The sequence below is a fragment of the Zootoca vivipara genome, chromosome 12 (assembly GCF_965207765.1).
Source record: "Zootoca vivipara chromosome 12, rZooViv2.hap1.1, whole genome shotgun sequence".
Lineage (NCBI taxonomy): Eukaryota > Metazoa > Chordata > Lepidosauria > Squamata > Lacertidae > Zootoca > Zootoca vivipara.
Window position 1 is genome coordinate 48,170,781 of NC_142595.1, and position 23,653 is coordinate 48,194,433.

The window sequence follows — 23,653 nt, forward strand, 5'->3', positions numbered from 1 at the left end:
CACAGGGCGGGCGCCACCACCGAGAAGGCCCTCTGCCTGGTTCCCTGCAACTTGGCTTCTCGCAACGAGGGAACAGCCAGAAGGCCCTCGGTACTGGACCTCAGTGTCCGGGCAGAACGATGGAGGTGGAGACGCTCCTTCAGGTATACTGGACCGAGGCCATTTAGGGCTTTAAAGGTCAGCACCAACACTTTGAATTGTGCTCGGAAATGTACTGGGAGCCAATGTAGATCTTTCAAGACCGGTGTTATGTGGTCTCGGCGGCCGCTCCCAGTCACCAGTCTAGCTGCCGCATTCTGGATTAGTTGTAGTTTCCGGGTCACCTTCAAAGGTAGCCCCACGTAGAGCGCATTGCAGTAGTCCAAGCGGGAGATAACCAGAGCATGCACCACTCTGGCGAGACAGTCTGCAGGCAGGTAGTGTACCAGATGGTTCAGTCGAGGGTTTTTAAATGGCAGCTGTACATGTGTCAAAATAGGTCCCGTGGGTGGTGTGTTTCTCCAGACCGGGATGAAACAAACAACAGAATAGCTGTGTTTGTTCTTGCTGGGCCTACCACGCAGGGTGGTTGTGAAGTTAAATGGGGCGCAGAAGGCACGCATCACAGATGCCACCTCGTTTGAGGGGCGGAATAAAAATGTCTCACCAGTAATAAACTTGCAAATATATAAAATTTTGGGGTTGGAGGAACTCAGAATAGAGCTCAATTGCCTGCGCTAATGGAATAGAACAGTAGTTGGCAATGGATTAATCCTGCATGGCATTCTTTGCTGTAAAGGCTCGTGCCGCAATCAGTGTCACTCCTTTAAAAAGTCATTTCTATTACCTTTGCTGTTGACGAATGATCGGCCCCGTCTTCACCTGACATATGCAACAAACAGTGTGACTTTACTGGTCGCGGTTCTGTATCAACAGAGAGGGGCAGATGGGGCTCATCCGCCTGGGAAGGCAGCCCGTCTAGGAGAAGGAAAGCTCTGCTACTTCTTGTCATCTTGGCAGCCCCGGACCTCCATGTACACTGCCCAGGCTTGCGCCCCAGGGAGGTCACTTCAGTGCTGCTAATGCAGCAGTTTGACTTCGCCCCCAGAGGCGCACTCCCTTGTCTCTCATGATACACGGATTCCAACAATCAAGAGAGAACTCCGATCTATGGCAATGGCACGTTTACAAGTACCACATGACACCCGTTCTGCACACGGAAGGAATCAGTTCTGCATTGTACTTTGGAACTCCCTGCCCATTGGGAGGTCTGAGCCAGTTGATTTACCCCTCTCAACAGCTCTGCCAGGCGATTCGCTGAGAGGCCAAGAGATAAGCTTAGGAAGAACTTCCTTAGGAAGAACTTCCTTAGGAAGAACATTAGGAAGAACTTCCTGACAGTAAGAGCTGTTCGGCAGTGGAATTTGCTACCAAGGAGTGTGGTGGAGTCTCCTTCTTTGGAGGTCTTTAAGCAGAGGCTTGACAGGCATATGTCAAGAATGCTTTGATGGTGTTTCCTGCTTGGCAGGGGTTTGGACTGGATGGCCCTTGTGGTCTCTTCCAACTCTGTGATTCTAAGCTCTCTCTCCACTGCCATGTGGCGGGAACTTCTATGTACTTTCAGCTCTGGTTGGTCATTTTCATGTTGAGACTTGCACCACAAGCATCCAGCTTGCTCCTGGAGCTTCTTAGTGAACCAATGAGCCTCCTGGACTCCCCATGGCCAGCAAGGTTATGTACCATAGGAGCATTGATGGTCCTTGGACAGGAGCACCAGTCGCACTGACAGGACCCCCAGCATTCAGAAATTGAGGGATTTCATCCGTATCCAGGGACAGGCTGACCTACGGGGCAGTCTCAGCAAAGCCAAGCCAAACCTCACCACGTAGTGTCAGCGCCTGCTAAAACCTAAGTACAGCAAGTCAAATCAGGCATGCAAATGCCACCAGCATTTTAACAGGTAATTTTTTTTATAGTGTATGTGTTTAGAACTTCTGGTTTTATTTACCGTATATGGAATATCAGTTGTTTTCTAACATCTGATTTTAATCAGCAATTTTGATATTAGATTCCCCCCCCCCAAAAAACCGCTTAGAGATACTCAGCTGGTGCCATCCACACACCCCAGAGAGAGGTGCTTCCAGGTTTGGGGAAATTATGCCACTCCCCGCCCAAAAATCCATGGGGGGGAGGGGTCCTAAAAAGTGGGGTGGGGGAACAAAAAGAAGAGGAGGAATCAAATGGCGCAAACTGGGAAGGGACCAGGCCGGCTGGAACCCGGACCAGGAGCACTGCACACCGAAAAGCAGGGTGTCGCAGTGAGATCCCACCTGCAAAGGATCACATTCTTACCGTCCATTTCCTATATGTTGCATCCTCCCACTGGTTTGTTGGTTTTTTACCGTAGCTCTTGAAAAAAGAAAGAAAAATTCGAAAACTTATTTTGAAGATTCCCTCCCCCCCCCAAAAAAATAAAGCAACAACTGAACAAATCCAGCCCAGCATGCTAAGAGCGACACGGATTTCCATTTTAAACGGTATTAAAATACAGTATTAAAAAAAATACTTAGGCTAGAGTTTTGGCGGACCTCCAGAGGACTGCACGACCCTCATGGAATTGTCGCCTTGGAAGGGACCCCCAAGGCGCATCTAGCCCAACCCCTAGGAACGCACGTGCGTTCTAACCCCCCTGATTCTCAACGCCAAACTCTTTTATGAATTGGAGTTGTAAATTGGAGAAGGTCCCGCTGATTGGGCTGCGTATTTCCCGCGGGGCGGGTTTCAAGCTCCAATTGGCTTCTGCGATCAGAATCCCCGCCTCCCCCGCCTCGCTGCAATGGAATTTGACTCGCACCTCCTCTCGCTGTTTCGCATCCGTGCCTCTGATTGGCCATCGTTGCCTAAGAGGCCCAACCTTGTCACCTCATTGGCCAAACGTTCCCCGCAGGAGGCGGCCTTTCGGGCGCTATTGGTTCTTTCTATAGCAACGGGGCGTTCCTCTTTGTAAAGAGGCGGAAGTTGACGAGGAACTCTCCGCCTCCGCACTCGGACACCGCGGCTCCGCCTTTGAACCTAGTCCTCCGCGCGATTGGCTGGAAGAGGCTCCTGCGGGGCGGAAGCCTTCCGGCCATTGGTCCGAACTCTCGCGGAGCGAGGAGGAGGCTGCGTTTTGATTGGTCCGCGCCCTCAAAGAAGGCGGGGTGTTCAACCCCAGATGATTAGAGGTTCCTTCCTTTCCACGTGGGAGTAGGAGCGATGGCCATGGCGGAGAGTCAGCCTGGGTCGCCTGCCTCAATAGACCTGGGGGTAAGAAGGGAAAAGGGCGAGGGAGGGGCGGGAATCGAGGCAAGGGTGCCCCTGAGCACGCGCAGAAGGCCTTGCTTTGATCTCTAAGTTAATGCAGGCACGTTCCTGAATTTACACCAGCTCAGTTGCTTCATGATGCCAACGTGCAACTTTTCTTTTTGTCCGGCCCCATCAGATTATTGAACCCTGTTGTTTATTGTTTGCGCATCTGTTTGTTTGTTTATTAAGTTTGTATACCGGATATCTCGGGATGGCTCACAACATAAAAATACAAAATGAAAACGAAAAATACGCAGTAAGAACAAGAACAAAACAAACCAGTTACACACACACAAAAACAATACATTTAAAATGTTGTTTTTTCCTGTTTTTACAACGCTCTTGTCGGTCTTTATGCCGTAGCTCTTGATTTTATGGTGGTTTTATTTTTCAGTGTTGTAGCTTAGTAGCTCCTCTTAGAGGTTTTTAATATTTAAAAGAGTGGTTGACAGATGCTTTTGATTAAAGAATGCCATGCAGGGTTTAAGCCATTACCAACTGCTGATCCCAATAAATGGGGTTCTGGCTAGCTTCTAGGATGGAGGATATTAGGATATCCTGTAGACTAGAATGAGTCCAGTTTTCTCTTCTTTATTTCTTCGGTCCTGCCTTTTAAAAACTTTTTTCATTTGGGTTCTCATTTTATTTATCTCTCCAGAAGTAGAAATGGTGTGTTTGTGTGTGTAAAAAAAAAAGTGCATTCAAGTTCCCCCCCTTCTTTTTTGGTATGTTTTTAAATGGATTTGGAATCCTAAGGACTATGTTGAAGGGAAAGGGTATTTTATATAGGTGTGATAATAAGCTGTAAGTAACCTCTCATACCTAGAAGAACCTGCTTAAAGCTAATTTTGTTGGTTAGTAACTAAATAGCAAACGTAATTTAAAAAACCAAAACTTCTGTACCTCTCACTTTAGAAATTAGCAGTGCAACTCTATGCATGCTTTACTGGGGCTTATATAATTTCAGCTTCCCCAAATCAGGGGTGCTAAGATGTTGTAGTGTGACTTTGGGATTTAAATTATAGTTTGGTTGAATTGATATAATTAAGTTTTGCTCCGTAGGTAAATCGTGTGTAAAATTGCGTAGAAATCATTTAAATGATTGCCAAGCGTTTGCAGCTATATATTATTTTTAGAACCATTTCAGAATGGTTTCAGAACCGTTTTTAAGGCATGGAACGTGTTGCGTTCATCTAGGCCATATTCACACCACACATTTAAAGCACGATGGCGCCTCTTTAAACAGCCGCTCAGGGTTTCCCCTGAAATAACTCTGGGAATTGTAGCTCCTTGAGGGGAATTGGAAGTCCCCTAACCCCTCGCAGTACCCTTAACAAACTACAGTTTGTGATTTAAAAGCGTTGTGTGGATGGGGCCCTTGTCCGGATGTGTCCGTGGCGTGGGTGACGGTGGCCGGATATGCTTTACAAAGGGATTTTGGGTGACGTTCTAACAAAGAGATCTTTTGTATGAGGAAATTGTGCATTTTGGTGTTGGGAGCAATAGGGTGTGGAGTGGGGGGGGGAGAGGTTTATGGGGGAGAGAAGCCCAACTTTCTGTGCTCCAGAGATTTTAGACCAAGACCCTCATCGTTCCTGGCGGCTGACTGTTCCTGGTGGGATTTGTCTTTCAATCTGGAGGGCTTTCTGGTTTGTTAAAAGCTGTGGTAGTGCGTTCTGGTGTTGTTCACAATTTTTATGGCCAGTTTGAGTCGAAAGGGTGGTTTGAGCAGGTTGGGAAGCTTGGCTCTGAGATGCTGCTCCCCCCCCTTGCTTTGGGAGGGTTGAGGTGCATATTTTGAAATTTTCCCCTCCTTTCTGTTTTCCTCCTTGCTCCAGGAGAGAGTGGAAGCAGATCTGCCAGCAGCCCTCGGCCTCTTGAAATCCCTCCAAGAACAGGTGAGCGACACCTTCCTCTTCCCTTTCCCGGCAGGTATCCCATCTCCCATCCCTCTTTAAGCTTCACCGTCTTTCTTATTTTTGTACAGGTGGTTGCGGTGACCCATCATGTACAGACTCTGGCGCAGAAGGTTCGGGCAGGGGCCTACCCCACCGAGAAGGTGAGTTGTTCTTGGAAGAATTTGGGGTGGGGAGCCTAATTCGCACCTGGCCCTGGCTTCTCTGTGACTGCTCTATTTCTTGGTGTGTTAATGTGAAACCAAAAAAAGGCAGGTGCCTCTGAGCCCTTCCCGTTACTGTGCTTCGGCTTCGGGGCAGGCCTCAACCCCCAGAGCGATCAGCTAAGGCAGCTTTCCCCCAAGTTTTATAATTCTGAAGTTTGAATGATTTTATGATGCACTGCTTTGATATATAAATAACAAGTTGCCCGTTTATATGGACAAAACTTTTCCGCTTAATTTTATTTCAAAAACAATCATATACTACTTGATTGTTTTTTGTTTTTTTTTTGCAAACACCTCAAAGCTTTTTACAGAAAGAATAAAAATGAAATTTTCAGATTAAAAATATGTTAAAGATGATAAAATATTCAAGAAATAATCAGAATCAATTTTAAATGGAAAGGCAGATTAAAATACACGTCAGCATTCTGGATAGGCTTGCCTAAAAAATGTTTTTAGCAAGTGCTGAAAACAGTACAGGAAAGGCCCCTGCCTGGAATCAATAGGCAAGGAGTTCCAAAGGTTGGTTTCTTACATGTACGAAATGAGTATTATGGGACTCGCAACTCCCACCTGTCCCAGCCATCATGGCCTCATGAGGGATGATGGGAGTTGTAGTCCAAAACATCTGGGAGGGGCACTTGCACGAGAGAAGGTTGTCTTAAAGAAAATTCCATTGAATTCTCAAGATACTGGCCACTGATCTCTGACTTCAAGTCTTTCCAGTTAAAAGTGTCCCATAATTTCTCTTGCTGGTGTATTGGGGAGGGGGGCTCTGCTTCCCCATTTACATATTTAACCAAGTCAAACCAGATTGGATAATGTGTGTCTTTCCTTGATATCTCTGTGGTGAATGAACTTTCCGCATTAGCTTTTCTGACATGGCCAGAATCCAGCCTGTGCCACACCAGAATTCCCATGCGCTTCCAAAACCATCCCTTGCTCTTTCTCACGCCCCAGGGCCTCAGTTTCTTGGAAGTGAAAGACCAGCTGCTGCTCCTCTATCTCCAAGACCTCTCTCACGTGATCCTGGAAAAAACTTCGGGGAACTCCATGGTTGACAACCCTGCCTTACTGCGCTTAGTGGAAACCAGAACGGTAGGAGGTGGGGGGGGGGGGAGAGGCCTGGAATAGGGGAAACCTTTGCAGTAATGATTCCTTGCTGAATTGGTTAATTGCTTTATTTTGCCCAGGGCAATCCAAAGCACCTTAAAGCCAACCAACCAGACAGATAATAAAAAAAGCCACATAGCAAAAAGAACTACATTAGAAACATCCCACCCACTTCTAAAGGCCACAGAACGTCAAAGGCCTCCGGGAAGAGGAATGCTTTAGACTGGTGCCTAAAGAGATGTCACGAGGGTGCCTGGGGAGAGCATTCCGCAAACGGGGAGCCACCACAGAAAAGGCCCTTTCTGCCGCCCTCCAAACCTCTTGTGGATGAGGCATGTGACGAGGGCCCTCAGATGCTGATTGCAGGGTCGGGGTTGGTTCCTATTGTAGCCTTATTAGCTTCCAAGGGTCCTTTAAGTTGCGCCCAGGCAGGGACAGAGACAGCCAATAATGACACCGGGGGTTGAATCCAGAGAAAGAGTTTAATTCTTAAATATTTAAGAGACTCTTGGTGGTCAGCTCCGCGACAAGAGTAAAGAAACACAAATTTGCAAGGCTTCTTATACACTTCTTGGGCTCCTTTCCCCCTCCTCTGTAAATGTGTGCACGCAAGGGGGTCACAGGTTACAAATCCATATTAGGAAAATCCGTATCCTGTCCTTCTCATAAACACAAAGGGGGTCACAAGTACATATAAGGAAGATCCGTGTCCGGTCCTGTGCATAAACACATGCTGACTCATGCTACCCCGGTAGCATCCTCACTCAGCCTTGAGTAAGACCATGCGTCAAGCATAGCAGCTTCCAGCGTCAAGCTCATCCACTGATAAGCCTTTCTCTGTGTTCCAGACAAGGCCAGCTTATTCGGCCTTGATAGGAAGCTGTCTCACTTACATTACACTTTGGCACACAGAGAGGGGCAAAGAAAAAGCATTTTAAGCAAGACATCCCAGGGATATTGGGGGGGGGGGCTAAGCCACACAATCAGAATTATACAATGCAACTATATGATCAGATTTAGCTCAATAATACAATTGGCAAACCCCTCCCTTCACTATGAGGAAAGGCAGGCCTTGAGGCATTGCGGTGCTGAGCCGTCAAAACCAGCACTTTGAATTTGGCCCGGAAACTAATTGGTAGCCAGTGCTGTCGGGCCAGGATTGGCTTTATATCCTCAAACCGTCTTGCCCCGGTGAGCAACCTCGGTCGCGGAATTCTGCGCTACTTGGAAGTTTCCAGGCAGAGGGCATTCTCTGTAGTGGTGCCCTCCCTGTGGAACCGATCAGATGTCAAGGAAACAAACAACTATCTGACTTTAAGGAGACATCTGAAGGCAGCCCTGTTTAGGGAAGTTTTTAATGTTTGAAGTTTTATTCTGTTTTTAATGTTCTGTTGAAGCAGCCCAGAATGGCTAGGAAAACCCAGCCAGATGGCCGGGGTAGAAATAATAAATTATTATTATTCCAGAGAGGGGCACAGGTGGTGCTGTGGTCCAAACCACAGAGCCTAGGGCTTGCCGATAAGAAGGTCGGTGGTTCAAATCCCCGCAATGGGGTGAGCTCCTGTTGCTCGGTCCCTGCTCCTGCCAACCTAGCAGTTCGAAAGCACATCAGAGTGCAAGTAGATAAATAGGTACTGCTCTGGCGGGAAAGTAAACGGCGTTTCTGTGCACCTTATTATTTCTGAACCATCTTCAGAGGCAGCCCCATGTATAACACATTGCAGCAATCTAGCCTGAAGGTTACCAGAGCATAGACGGCAGAAGTTAGGCTATCCTTGCCCAGAGGAAGGGCACAGCTGGGCCACCAGCCGAAGCTGATGGAGGGCACTTTGACCACCTGAGCCTCAGGTGACAGCAGTGGACCCAGAAGTACCCCCAAGCTGCGTTCCCACTCCAGAAGGAGAATAACCCCATCAAGAGTGGGCGATCTCCCATCCTTCCAGTTTCGCTAACGGTGCCTTGATCTTATCTGTATGAAGGATACCTGTTGGTCTTTCCACCTGCATGGCCGAGTTGTAGGGTCTGCTGCGCAGTGTTAAGACACTTGTGGAACATCCCTGCTTCGGTCACCAGCCCCTGCAGATTAAGGCTGACTCTTTGTATATTTGACACTCACTGTTCCCACTGCCGAGCCGGACGAATTGTGGGTCTGTCTCTGGGTAAGGCCACAGGCTGACCCCTCCCTGTCCTTGACATCCTGGCAGGTCTTGGAGAAGATGCGTCCCATTGACCAGAAGTTGAAGTACCAGGTGGACAAACTTGTGAAGGCGGCCGTCACAGGGGCACTGGGTGAGACATGCGGACGTTTCCAGCTTCAGAGTGGGGAGGAGGAGGGAGGCAATCCTGGGGCTCTTCCGAGGGTGCAGCCTAACACTCCTGGGACGCTGCTATCTTTCCAGGCGAAAACGACCCGCTGCGGTTCAAGCCGAATCCTGGCAACCTGATGAGCAAGGTATGACAAACGGGTGCTGGGGGCGGCTTTGGTTCAGGAGCAAGGGCTTCTGGGTTTGCCAGAGGTAGCGATGGGCAGGCATTGGTCTGGAGTGGCATGTCCTTGCTCATTTTAGATACACAAAATAGAAGGGCCTGTTCGGGGCCTGTTGTTTGGTGGAGCCTTATTGGTGTTGGCACCGGTTCTCTGGAGTTTCCTTTTCGGGGAGCGTGAGAGCTTGCCTCTCCGTATATTTTCTGACATCAACCAAATGCAATACTTTTACCAGAAGCCTTTGTCTACCATGGGACTTTACACCTAAGTAAGTTTTTTCTGTAACTGAGCAGGATTTTTTGTTCTTAGTTTAGATTTTAGGAATTTTTTTAAAATGCAATTTCTTCTTCTTACATCGTTACTGATTTTAACATGTGCGATTCCGCATCACTTTTAAATGAGTCATTATGAAAATGTGATAAACTTCAAGATTTCCGGGTGGTTAAGGCGTGCCTCGTCTCAATTCATAGAATCGTAGAGTTGGAAGAGACCTTGAGCTTCATTTGGTGCAACCTGCAATGGAGGAATCTTTTGCCTAATGTGGGACTCGAATCCACCACCCTGGGATTAAGAGTCTCGTGCTCTACCAACTGAGCTTCACTTTTAAGAAACCACTTAAAAGCGTCATTATTTGTTTGTTTATTTGGTCTTTCCTGTTCCTACGTTAATTCTTGTATTTGTAGGCACTCTTCCCCTCTCTTACTCTCCGGCCTGTGAAAAAGTTTCCCACTTCCTTCAAACTCCATTTTTTGGGGGTTTGATTTATTTTAAGATCAGCCCTCCCCACCTTGGGTTCCGTATGTTGTTGAACTGCAGCCTCGCATCATCCCTGGCCATTGACCCATGCCGGCTTGGAATGAAGAGAGTTGTATCATTTGGGGAATGCTGTTTTAGATTGTGAGACACTGGGCATTGAATGATTGTATTCTGCCCTCCTTGTTACACCTGTACAGTGCCTCCCCAGCAGATGCCAGATACACACCATATACATAAAGATTTTATAACGCCTCGGTGGACTCAGAGTCTTGGTAGACCACAAACTTGATATGAGTCAGCAGTGTGATGCAGCAGCTTAAAAAGCCAATGCAATTCTGGGCTGCATCAATAGGAGTATAGCATCTAGATCTAGGGAAGTAATAGTACCACTGTATTCTGCTCTGGTCAGACCTCACCTAGGCTAGAGTACTGTGTCCAGTTCTGGGCACCACAGTTCAAGAAGGATACTGACAAGCTGGAACGTGTCCAGAAGAGGGCAACCAAAATGGTCAAAGGCCTGGAAACGATGCCTTATGAGGAACGGCTTAGGGAGCTGGGTATGTTTAGCCTGGAGAAGAGAAGGTTAAGGGGTGATATGATAGCCATGTTCAAATATATGAAAGGATGTCATATGGAGGAGGGAGAAAGGTTGTTTTCTGCTGCTCCAGAGAAGCGGACACGGAGCAATGGATTCAAACTTCAAGAAAGAAGATTCCACCTAAACATTAGGAAGAACTTCCTGACAGTAAGAGCTGTTCGGCAGTGGAATTTGCTGCCAAGGAGTGTGGTGGAATCTCCTTCTTTGGAGGTCTTTAAGCAGAGGCTTGACAGGCATATGTCAAGAATGCTTTGATGGCGTTTCCTGCTTGGCAGGGGGTTGGACTGGATGGCCCTCGTGGTCTCTTCCAACTCTATGATTCTGTGATTCTATGACTAGGCCAAGGCTTGTGTGTTCAAGTATCCCAGCAACCAAACATTTATTTTAAAACGGGAAGAATCCCAGCAACAAAATGTGAGCATCACGAAATGGCAATGTGGCCTTGCCTTGAACCAACTGGGGTCCTGTCAGAAGGCATATAATAACTAAAAAAAAGAGTGCTTGATCCATGTGATTTTCCTCTGTTCTCTCCGCAGCTCGACGACTCGGAGGAGAGCGAAGATGGAGAAGCTGCTGGTGGCGCAAAGAATTCTGGGAAAGGGGCGTCTAAAGGAGGGAGCAGGAAATACGTGCCGCCCCGCTTGGTTCCTGTACATTATGGTATGCATTTGGGTGGTGGTGGCGGAGGAGGAGGGTTGGCCCAGCATTGCTGACAGGAGCAGGGACGCGGTGATGGCAAATTTGCCCCTTGCCCCACCCAGAAGTTGCTGCGTTGGGCCATGTCAGACTGTTGCTTCTCTTTGCTTCAGATGAAACGGAAGCCGAGAGGGAGAAGAAGCTTCTGGAGCAGGCCAAAAAGCGAGCGCTCAGCAGCTCCATCATCCGGGAGCTGAAGGAGCAGTACTCGGATGCCCCGGAGGAGGTCCGGGAAGGGCGCTACGCTCATGCCAGCCGGCAGAGCCGAGAGGATGAGCACCGGTTAGTATGGAGGGGTGGGGAGTGCCGGGGAAGAGAGGGGCAGAAGTCGAGGGTGTCTTGGCAAGTGGAAAGGCTGTGAGAAGCCAGGAAGAGCTCTGGGGCTGGATGAAGCCAAGGCCTGTCTAGTCCAGGAGCCTGTTCTCACCGTGGTCCAGGAAAACCCACAAACAGCGCAAATGTGCTGTCCTCACTAGTGAATCCCAATAACGATTATTTTGAGGCACAGCAGTGGTAGGAAAGAGACTGTTTGGACACTGCTACATCTTGTGGAGGCGAATTCCATATGAAAAGATGCATGAAAAGATAATCTCCCTGTTCACTTCCTCCACACGGCGCTTAATTTTCTGCACTTCTCCTGGGTCTTCCCTTTCCCCCCCACCAAGTGTCTGAGGGGTGTGGGTTGCAAGGCATTCTGGGGGCTGGTTTCAGGCAGAGGGTGGAACATGCTGGGAGATCGAGCTTCCGGGCTCCACGCCAGACCTGCAAAAGCCACAGGCCCTGTCGGAAGACTGGAGGGACAGCCCTTCGAAGTGTAGGATCGGCGGGTCTTGTTAGCCAGTCTAGTCCAACCCTTGTTGAGTGCAGGGGTTCTGGAGTTTGAGCCCTTCTAGCTGCTGGCTGATTTAAGAAAAACAACAACCACATTTTGAAGTAGTTTTCAGAAGACGTCTGAAAGCAGGCAGGGTTGATTCCTGCCCAAGCCCCTAGTGGCAGGGAGTTCCACAGGTCACTAAAGGTGCAATCCCTAGTGAAGGCTGACCGAACCTCAGGGGTGCTGGGAACTGCCGGAAGTGCCCCCTCAGAGGGTCTCTGTATATCTCTTATCAGGGGAGAGGCTTGTGCTTCCCACGACAACTGGTCCCGCCTCTGAGCTGCTCTTCCTGCCAGGAAGATGACCTCCATGTTCAAATGAGCGGTGGGGTGTGTGTGTGTCCAAGAAAGATCTTTCTGTTGGTACCGGCCACAGCGGCTGGCGGAGCAGCCACATACAGAAGCAGCGTAGCCACCTTGAGTTTTGGTAACAATTCTCTCTGCCTTCCCCATGGCTTCATTCTGCAGGACGAACTACGAGGAGAGCATGATGGTCCGTCTCAACATGACCCGGAAGGAGAAGGCGCGCCGTAGACGAGTGGGGCACCTGGGCTCGCAGCTCAGCTCCCTCACCCACTTCGGGGACATCACCGCGTTGACCGGAGCAGCAGCCCCATTGGGAGAGGTGAGCCTTGGGTGGATGCGGCCAGCTGTTAGTGGGTGGGTGGCCCTTGCCTGAATTGCACAAAGTAGAAATTTGGAAGGTATTCATGCAAGTCCCGCTTCCCGAACTCAGTGCGTTCCCTGGAAATGGTTTGTCATGCGAGCGTTTGCATAGGGGGTCGACGGTTTCCATTGAATCCTACGGGGAAATTTCTGGTGCATTCCCGGCTCCAGGAACTCTGGGAATTGTAGCTCGGAGAGGCGAATAGAGGCCTCCTAACAACTCGCAGATATTATAAATAATGACAATTTATACCCCAGCCACTCTGGGCGGCTTCCAACAAAATATTAAAAATACGATAAAACATGAAACATTAAAAACTTCCCTAAACAGGGCTGCCTTCAGATGTCTTCTAAAACTCAGATAGTTGGTTATTTCCTTGACATCTGATGGGAGGGCGTTCCACAGGGCAGGTGCCACCACCAAGAAGGCCCTCTGCCTGGTTCCCTGCAACTTGGCTTCTCGCGGGGAGGGAATCGCCAGAAGGCCCTCGGAGCTGGACCTCAGTGTCCGGGCTGAACGATTGGGGTGGAGACACTCCTTCAGGTATACTGGCTCCTTGAGGCCATTTAGGGCTTTCAAGGTCAGCACCAACACTTTGAATTGTGCTCGGAAACATACAGGGAGCCAATGTAGGTCTTTCAGGACCAGTGTTATGTGGTCTTGGCGGCTGCTCCCAGTCACCAGTCTAGCAGCCGCATTCTGGATTAGTTGTAAATAACAAAGCAGTATCATGCTGCTTTGCCTGCGTCCCGGAGATGGAACCAGTGTCCTGTCCCACTTGTTGCTAAAGAGGTGGCGCCATAAAATGTTCCCGCCGTTCACTTTTCAAATGACATTTGGCTAGGCCTAGTTTGTGTAGGTGAACCCCAAAGCAAGCAGCTAACAGCCAATTTAAAATCTCTGGCTGCGCCTCAGAAGATGTGATTTAAAATGCTGTTCGATGACACCCTGCAGTTCCCTTACCTTCCAAGTCCCGGACTGCAGAATCTGGGACCGGCAGCCGTGTGACACCGGAAGTTGCGTCGACGTAACTTCCGGTGTCGCTTTGCCCTTCTATGGGCACCAAAAATGGCCGTTGCCGGCTTCGAAAGTCGCTTGTACGCATGTCAGGAAGTGCGTCAATGCAACTTCCGGTGTCGCTCCGTCCATCTATGGGCACCAAAAATGGCCGTCGCCGACACCGGAAGTCACGTCTATGCACTTCCGGACATGCGTAGATGCGACTTTTGAAGCCGCCGGCGGCCATTTTTGGTGCCCATAGAAGGGCAAATCGGAAAGAAAAAAAATGGCCGCCGGCAGGAGAAAATAACGGAGAAAAACGGGAGACGAAGTGATACGGGGGACCACCGGGAAGAGGGAAGTAAAAATGGGGGTTTCCAAGGGAAAACGGGGTACTTGGCAGCTATGAGTTCCATGTAAGGTTTTCATGTTTTCTTTCCTCGCATTCCCGCCTTTCAGGATTCGGGCCCCCAGAGGAAGAAGAAGAAAAAGGTTGGCATGAAACGAGGAAAGCAGAAAAGAGGTGAGTGCCATTGAAATATTCTGGTTTTCTTGGCGAGTCTCAGCTCACTCTTAGGCAGCCAGGGATTTCCTTGAAGGACTCCTGGGAAATGTTGTTTGTCAAGCATGCTGAGAATTATTCCTTTCCTGGAACTACAATTCCCAGTGTGCTTTAACATTCAGTCCCTCTTTCCAGGGAACTCTGTGGAGCAGGGGGAAGTAGGGGTTTCCCAGCAACCCTCAGCACCCTTAACAAACTACAATTCCCAGGAGTCTCTGGGGGAAGCCGTAGCTGTTTATAAAGTGGTGGGGGTACTGCTTTTAAACGCATGCTGCTTGATGTTCCCAGATGAAAAGCAGGTTGGTAAAAATTGTACCTGGAGGGTACAAAAAAACCTTGCTGGAAGCTGTTCTGTAGCACCTGAGCCTTCCCCCTCACCCCACGTCACCCTTCTTGATGACAGTTCCTCACAGAGATCTAGCTGCATGATATAACCCATGTAGACATGCTAAATCCTGTCCTCTCCTCTATACTAACTCACTCTTTTTTCTCTCTCTCTTTCTCTTTCTCGTTCCACCCCACCCCAGGTTTCCGCAAGAGGCGATAACCCCCTCACAGTACTCTGGACCGATCTCTGCAACCCCCAGTATCTCGGGATTTTTCACCTCCATTAGATTTGGTAACAATAAAGCTCAAGCGCTCGTTTCTCTTTTCCCCTGTCGAAAAAAGATTTGTCGTGTTGTTCTTTCCATCTTCTGAAGGGAGGGTGGGGGAGGCCTTGGGGCATCTGCAGGAACTTTTCCATGGGGCGGAAGGATAAGAAAGAAAGCCGGGAGTGGGTTGGTTTGTCTCGCGCAAAACGGAGAAGAAGCAGGGAGGCAGTGTGGTGTATTGGTTAGCGTGTCACACTACTAGGGTCTTGGGAGACCCAAGGTTCAGCCATGAAGCTTCACTGGGTGGGCCTTGGGGCCAGTCGCTGCCTCACAGGGTCGTTGGGATTAAATGAGGGGGAGAAGAACGATGTATACTCCTTGGAGAAAAATAGGTGGGGTATAGGTGCATTAAATAAGAATACAGTGGAACCTGCTCCCCTTCCCCCCCCCACAAAATGTGTGTCTTGCTCCCCTCCCTCTCTGCTCACTGTCAAAGAGGCATGTAAATTCGCAACTGCTTTCTTTTTATCTCTCTTTCTTTTTTTTTCTCCCCCTGAGCAAGGAAACCTCTTTTTAATTCGGGAATCCCCACGTCTCTTTCTCTCTCTTTTCTCTCTCTCTCTCTCTCTCCCCCAGCCACCCTGCTTGTCTGGTTTAGAGCTACTGGCAGAATCAATGCCATCGACCTGGTTTTGGGGGGCCGGAGCGGGGAAGGGGAATCCTCCGCTGCTTTAAACCCTGATCGGGCTAAGTGGAATCCGATAAACACAGGGAGGAAATCAATCGCCTGACACACTCGAGGAATTGGGGGGGGGGTGTTGCTGGAGACGGAGGAAGGGAGGGCTGGCTTTCCAGCAAGCTTAGGGAGGGATTTCCACAGGATTGAGGAGCCCAGGGCTGTTTGCAAGGGGCACGGGTTCAATTGCAACGGCATCTTAATTGTTCTGTCTCCCCTGTATGCATATTTTCCCTCCTCAGCTCAGAGGCCATCTTCTTCTGTGCCCCGCCCCCCGAAAAAACCACAATATCTTGAATCCTACCCCCACTCACTCGCATGGGTTTCCTGAGTCAGCAGCGGCTGCCCCATGACCTTTAGCAGAGTGCAAAGGAGAAATAGATTAATTCATTAGCACGGTTTTTATCGGGAGGGGATTATGATGGGGGTAGGGGCCGAGGAGAAGCATGAACGTGTGGGAGAAAAGGGGGGTTTAGGAGCAAGGGGGGGCTCGCAGGCGTGACTGGATAAGGGTGTGTGTGGTTTGAATATCGGCCAGCGGCGATGGGGGTCGGGTGCGAAGGGGGAAATGAGCAGGTTTTTGGGGCGGAACTGAGGAATGAAACACTGGGATAAAGCGGGGAGAGGTTTGGGGGGGTCAGGCTGTAGTCACAAGGGGAGCATTGGTAGATCTCGAGGGGAAATGCAGCCGTGTGAAAGCGTCAGAATAGGACTGGGGAGATCAAGGTTCGAATCCCCACTCGGCCCATGAAGCCCCTTGGCCAGTTGCTATCTCTTTCTCTCTCTCTCAGCCTAACCTCCCTCACAAGGTGGTTGGCATTAAACGGGCAGCCAGAAGAACCACTTTGAAGCTCCTCAGAGGAATAAGGTGGGGCTGTGAATGCAAGAAATAAAAATGCTAAATATGGGAGGAGGCCCTGTTTTGTGGCCTGGTCCACCTGAGGCCTTTTTATACTCAGTGTAGTACTACTCGGAGAGAGACAGAGAGAGAAAACCACCTTTGAATAAGCTGCTGGTTGTTGTTTTTTCCTGGGAGATCGCTCCCTGCCCTCAACCCACTGCCACCATTTCTGTAATCCCAGTGCACTTACTGGTTTTTTCCTCCAGGTGGTGCTGCAGGGTCCATTCCCCCCCCCCCCAGTATCCCAACTCCTTTCCTCTTTGCCCCCCCCCCCAACCCGCCTCATTTTCATTCCATCCACGCATCCTCCGGCTCCCGTCCTCAAAATTAATTTGGTGCCATGTATTGCTGCAGTTTCTTTCTCGCTGCATCCCCCTCCCCAGCCTCATTGCACTCTGTCTTTCTGCCTTATTCCTGCTGTCCGTCTGTTGTTATTTTCCCCTCCCCTCCCCGGTTTTCTCCTTCTCTTCTCTTCTCTTCTCTTCTCTTCTCTTTTCTCTTCTCTCCCTCTCTTTTTCCTCATAAATTCTCGCGCCTTGCAGTTTTTTTTCCTGCCCCCTTCTCTTCTCCCCCACCCTGCCCCTCGCAAGCCCGCTCTCGCGTCTCCTTTCTGTTCTCTACGTTAAATTCCCCAAGCGCAAATGCATTGGTAAAGCGGGGGGGGGGGGGAGTCTGCAATGAAAAGCCCGCGTGACAAAGTCATTTTATAATTTATCCACAGGGCCAGTGTGAGGCCATGCATGATACCATTAAACACATACGGATTTTCCATTTGAAATAAAATACTTCTGGGTCGCTGGGTAACACAATATCCCAGTTTTTTTGCCCCTCCACCCTCTGATTGCTCCTTACTGCTTTTTGACTTCTGCGGAATTGCTCTGAAGGAATGCTGCCTTTTTATTTAAGGCTGCAGTCCCATGATGATGATGATGATGATAATAATAATAATAATAATAATAATAATATTATTATTATTATTATTATTATTTCAGGAGTCTCTTCCTAGGAAGCACCTCTTGCGGTGCAACACCTATGAAGCAATTGCACATGCTAAAAACACTTTCGTGTTTTACCCGCCCTGGCGGCAATATTCGACGGGCTTTACTTCTGAGTTGATGTGCGTCGAGTTGTGCTGTAAAGACGTTTTTATTCCGCCCTTCCTCCCGACGGGGCTCGCGGCACGTCAAGCGTCGTTTCCTCCCAGCCGCAACCCCTCCTTATCCTCACAACAACCCTGTGGTGTAGGCTAGGCTGAGGAGATTTTGACTAGGCTGGGCTGAGCTCCGTGACCGAGGGGAGATTTGAACTTGGCATTTCTCTGTCTGGTCCAAGCATGGGGGAATATCCGGATTGTGGGCTTGTTGAATCAGAATTAAGACTGTGTACTGCCTCCTCCTTCGGAGGCTGCGTGCCTCTTGCCTGCCAGTTTCTGGGAATCGCAAGGGTGGGAAATGGGGGTTCAACAGCAAGTTGGAAGCCCACAGGTTTCTCTCCCAGACCAGCACCCTAAACTCCACGCTGCTATTCACCCACCAAAAATACCTTCCTTGGGACAATGGCCTCAGCCATCCCCCCCCTTTTAAAAAAAATAATAACCTGAATAACATATTGACTTCCAATCATTTGTATATCACTTCCCTTAATAATTAAGCAAACCTTGCTATACCTCTTACAAATTCTATTTAAAAAAAGGATTAAATAAATCACTCATTAATATATACTGTATACTCCTGTGTGTTATCTCACTCTAAGCATATCACCAGTTCTGTTTTTATACCTTCTTTTTTCAAATAATCTTCAACATATTTCCATTCGGCTTTAATTTTTTTGTTTTGGAATATTTCTAATTGCTGCTGTCATTTTTGCCAAATTCATAAACTCTACTAATTTAACCTGCCCTTCTTGAATTGTTGGTACTTTCTCCCCTTTCCAATTTTGAGCTACGAGTATCCTGGCTGTCTCAGCCGTCCCTTTAATGCCATAGTTTTCACACTATAAAAAAAAGAGAATCTTAGAGCTGGAAGGGACCCAGGGGTCATCTAGTCCAACCCCGGCAATGCAGGGATCTCCGCTAAAGCAACCCTGACAGATGGCCACCCAACCTCTGCTTAAAAAGGAGAGAGTCCACCACCTCAGGTGGGAGTCTGTTCCCACGAGGACCAATCTATTTGGAGTGGCGAAACTTAAGGGTCTGAGTGTGTGTGAGAGAGACTTTCTTCTGCTCCCCCTCAGCCCCTCTGAGGGGTGCCGTTTTGGCTATCTTAGGAAGCCCCTGGCAATATTCTGCAATGGCGTGGGGTGTTCTGGGAAACCAAGATGGAGTCCAGGAGCAGCGAGGGGCTTGGGGAAGCGACTGCGTCCCTAAAAATCAGAGAGGAAAACCTGTTTTGCAGGTGTCCTCTTTGCAGAAAGACAATCCTCTTGCGTTTACTTCTCTTCAGTGTTTTTTTTTTCTAACCCCCGTTTAACTCAGTAAAGAATTATTGGTTTATTTTCTCTCCGGGCTCGGGTCTGCTTTGTTCCCCTCGCTCGGCTGCCATGACCTGCCCGCAGTGGTAAGTTAATAGCGCCGTAAGCCTGCCCCAAAGGCTATGGCTCTTAGCTCAGCAGCCACATTTAACTTGTCTCTGGGCAATTGGCCATGATGAGCCCTCTCTGCCTGTCCGCAGCCGTGTTAGGGGAGATCAGATATATCACTCGGTGTGCTTGAACTGGGGTCGTCCTCCGAGCTTGAACTTAAAAACGCCAAATTCCGAAGGATGGGGCCTGCGGAAGATACAGAACTTAGGTAAATAGGCCGCCCGTTTTATTTTGCAGTTTGATTCTGCATAGAATCATAGAGTTGGAAGAGACCACAAGGGCCATCCAGTCCAACCCCCTGCCAAGCAGGAAACGCCATCAAAGCATTCCTGACAGATGGCTGTCAAGCCTCTGCTTAAAGACCTCCAAAGAAGGAGACTCCACCACACTCCTTGGTAGCAAATTCCACTGCCGAACAGCTCTTACTGTCAGGAAGTTCTTCCTAATGTTTAGGTGGAATCTTCTTTCTTGAAGTTTGAATCCATTGCTCCGTGTCCGCTTCTCTGGAGCAGCAGAAAACAATGTTTGCTATTCTATAGAACAGAAATGGGGGGATATTTGGTGGGTGGGGCCAGAGGTGAAGGGCTGGAGCAGCGTCATTCCCCCCCCCCTTTTTACGGGAAGCGGGTTTTTACATGAATTCAACACATGTCTCCGTTCTCCATCTTGGCAACAGGGGCACAGAGTTCATATTCCAGCTGGGCAAGGCTAGTAGAGGGTTTGGCTTGGCATGGGTTGATGGAATTTTGTAGAGTTGGAAGGGACCCTGAGGATCATCTAATCCCCTGAAATGCAAGAATCGCAACTGAAGCACCCATGAGAGATGGCCATCCAACCTCTGCTTAAAAACCTCCAAGGGAGGAGAGTCCTCAGCCTCCTGAGGGAGTCCGTTCCCCTGTTGAACAGCTCTTACGGTCAGAAAGTTCTTCCTGGTGTTGAGTCAGAATCTCCTTTCTTGTAACTTGAAGGCGTTGGTTCAGGTCCTACGCTCCAGAGCGGGAGAAAACAAGCTTGCTCCGTCCTCCATGCAATAGCCCCTGAGATATTTTAAGAAAGCTATCCTATCTCCTCTCAGTCTTCTCTTTACCAGGCTAAACCTACGCAGTTCCCTCAACCATTCCTCATCAGGCTCGGTTTCCAGACCTTTGATCATCTTGGTCGCCCTCCTCTGCACGTGTTCCAGCTTGTCAATGCCCTCCTTAAATTGTGCCGCCCAGAACTGGACACGGTACTCCGAGTCTGACCAAAGCAAAATAAAATAAAATGGTGCTGTGGCTTCCCTTCTATACTTCTGTTGATGCAGCCTAGAATAGCATTCGCTGTTTTGCTGCAGCGTCACACTGTTGGCTCGTGTGAAGTTTGTAGTTCACTAAGACCCCTGGATCCTTTGCACATGCACTATTGGCCAGCCAGGTGTCCCCCATCTTATATTTATGCAGCTGGTTCTTCCTGCCCAAGTGCAGAACCTTACATGCGTCCCTATTGAAATTCATTTCTGTTAGTTTGGGCCCAGTTCTCTGATCTGTTACGGTCATCTTGAATCCTGATTCTATCTTCTGTGGCATTAGCTACCCCTCCCCAGTTTGGTGCCTCTGCAAATTTTATGTGAGCACCCCCTCAATGCCTTCATCCAAGTCGTTATAAAGAAGTTGAACAACAACGGGTAATGTAGAGAACATGCCGGGAGGCTTTTATATTATATTACATTTTATAATATGTTTCCGAGCACAATTCAAAGTGTTGGTGTTGATCTTTAAAGCTCTAAACGGCCTCAGTCCTGTATACCTGAAGGAGCATCTCCACTCCCATCCTTCTGTCCAGACACTGAGGTCCAGCTCCAAGGGCCATCTAGCAGTTCCCTCCCTGCGAGAAGTGAGGTCACAGGAAACCAGGCAGACGGCCTTCTTGGTGGTGGTGCCTGCCCTGTGGAACGCCCTCCCATCAGATGTCAAGGAAATAAGCAACTATCCTACTTTTAAAAGACACCCGAAGGCAGCCCTGTTTAGGGAAGTTTTTAATGTATTATGCTGTGTATCCTGTTTTTAATATTCAATTGGGAGCCACCCAGAGTGGCTGGGGAAACCCAGCCAGATGGGTGGGGTATAAATGTTGTTGTTTAGTCGTTTAGTCGTGTCCGACTCTTCTTGACCCCATGGACCAGAGCACGCCAGGCACTCCTGTCTTCCACTGCCTCCCGCAGTTTGGTCAAACTCATGTTGGTGGCTTCGAGAACACTGTCCAACCATCACATCCTCTGTCGTCCCCTTCTCCTAGTGCCCTCAATCTTTCCCAACATCAGGGTCTTTTCCAGGGAGTCTTCTCTTCTCGTGAAGTGGCCAAAGTATTGGAGCCTCAGCTTCAGGATCTGTCCTTCCAGTGAGCACTCAGGGCTGATTTCCTTAAGAATGGATAGGTTTGATCTTCTTGCAGTCCATGGGACTTTCAAGAGTCTCCTCCAGCACCATAATTCAAAAGCATCAATTCTTCGGCGATCAGCCTTCTTTATGGTCCAGCTCTCACTTCCATACATCACTACTGGGAAAACCATAGCTTTAACTATACGGACGGACCTTTGTCGGCAAGGTGATGTCTCTGCTTTTTAAGATGCTGTCTAGGTTTGTCATTGCTTTTCTTCCAAGAAGCAGGCGTCTTTTAATTTCGTGGCTGCTGTCACCATCTGCAGTGATCATGGAACCCAGGAAAGTAAAATCTCTCATTGCCTCCATTTCTTCCCCTTCTATTTGCCAGGCAATGTTAGGCCCCCCAAAAAGGGATCTATTTATGCATCCTAGCAGCACCAAAAAACACCATTTTTATTACTTAAACAAGGCAAGATGGCACAGTATGGAGAGTCTCACAGTATGAAAAATTGTTCTTCCTCCACCATTCCGACTTCCCCTATTTATCCCCGAGTCACATTGTAATAAATCACTTGCAGTGGAGATGGATGCTTGAGTTGTTTTATTTTTCACACTGATGCTGCTTTAAGTACTGCAACTATACGTGCTTTCATGTAAAAAGCAGGGGTCCCACCGTAGACACATCTGGGATTTTTGTGAGCAAAGGGCTGTGGGCACCGACCCCGTTGGGTCTCTCCTCTTCTCCGGATTGTACTGCATTACGCACTTCGCTTTCCCAAGGGATCTGGGTAAGAGAGCTAGCCAGAGCCTTGAAAAGCAGAGAGAGAGATGTAATAGGAAGTGGAGAAAGAGTGTCATTTTCCAACTTCCACCTTCAGGTCAAGGTGGGGGGAAAGTAACCATTCCCAGCTCCTCATGTCCAAGGAGACAGTGAGGGGCTTGGCCCAGAGGTTTCATTGGCACCAGGCTAAGATTTCAAGGGTGCCATGTTGGCAACCCATGATTATACCATGGTTTTAAATAATAATAATTTTTTATTATTTATACCAAACATGCAAACATATATAGCAAACATGCGCTGGATTATGGAGAAAGCAAGAGAGTTCCAGAAAAACGTCTACTTCTGCTTCATTGACTATGCAAAAGCCTTTCACTGTGTCGACCACAGCAAACTATGGCAAGTTCTTAAAGAAATGGGAGTGCCTGATCACCTCATCTGTCTCCTGAGAAATCTCTATGTGGGACAAGAAGCTACAGTTAGAACTGGATATGGAACAACTGATTGGTTCAAAATTGGGAAAGGAGTACGACAAGGTTGTATATTGTCTCCCTGCTTATTTAACTTATATGCAGAATTCATCATGCGAAAGGCTGGACTAGATGAATCCCAAGCCGGAATTAAGATTGCTGGAAGAAATATCAACAACCTCAGATATGCAGATGACACAACCTTGATGGCAGAAAGTGAGGAGGAATTAAAAAAACTTTTAATGAGGGTGAAAGAGGAGAGCACAAAATATGGTCTGAAGCTCAACATCAAAAAAAACCAAGATCATGGCCACTGGTCCCGTCACCTCCTGGCAAATAGAAGGGGCAGAAATGGAGGCAGTGAGAGATTTTACTTTCTTGGGCTCCTTGATCACTGCAGATCATAGAATCATAGAGTTGGAAGAGACCACAAGGGTCATCCAGTCCAACCCCCTGCCAAGCAGGTGACAGCAGTCACGAAATTAAAAGACGCCTGCTTCTTGGGAGAAAAGCAATGACAAACCTAGACAGCATCTTAAAAAGCAGAGACATCACCTTGCTGACAAAGGTCCGTACAGTTAAAGCTATGGTTTTCCCAGTAGCGATGTATGGAAGTGAGAGCTGGACCATAAAGAAGGCTGATCACCGAAGAATTGATGCTTTTGAATTATGGTGCTGGAGGAGACTCTTGAAAGTCCCATAGACTAAATGACTAAACAACAACAACATTGCCTAATGCCTCGGGTTGCTTGGGGCTCCTGGTGATTTTGTGGGATTTGGTGTTTAAGGAGGGGTAAACTGAACCCATGTCCTGTAATGGTTGCCCATAGTGCATCCTGGCCACGTTTCCTTGGCTCTGGACCACACAGAAATGTCAAGTAGTATCTGTGAAAAGGGCTGCTTAGGATAGAGGCGCCCTGCATCTTAAGATGAACACTGTGATTCCTGCATCACATGGGGGTGGGCTGGATGACCCCTGGAACCCTTTCCAACTCTGCAATTCTACGATGCCTCTAGAGGAACACTTGGGTGCGGGGCTTTCT

General features: G+C 48.6%; 1 protein-coding gene across 1 annotated transcript; it reads left to right on the forward strand.

Moving 5' to 3' along the window:
• The first annotated feature begins 3,226 nt into the window (after nucleotides 1-3,226).
• On the forward strand, nucleotides 3,227-14,860 carry NGDN (neuroguidin). The gene is made up of 11 exons (XM_035137232.3): nucleotides 3,227-3,285; nucleotides 5,163-5,222; nucleotides 5,312-5,383; nucleotides 6,404-6,541; nucleotides 8,761-8,845; nucleotides 8,956-9,008; nucleotides 10,932-11,055; nucleotides 11,205-11,373; nucleotides 12,433-12,589; nucleotides 14,090-14,153; nucleotides 14,720-14,860. The coding sequence occupies exons 1-11, from the start codon at nucleotides 3,235-3,237 to the stop codon at nucleotides 14,737-14,739; spliced, it is 993 nt and encodes a 330-aa protein (XP_034993123.2). The 5' UTR covers nucleotides 3,227-3,234; the 3' UTR covers nucleotides 14,740-14,860.
• Nucleotides 14,861-23,653: the final 8,793 nt, after the last annotated feature.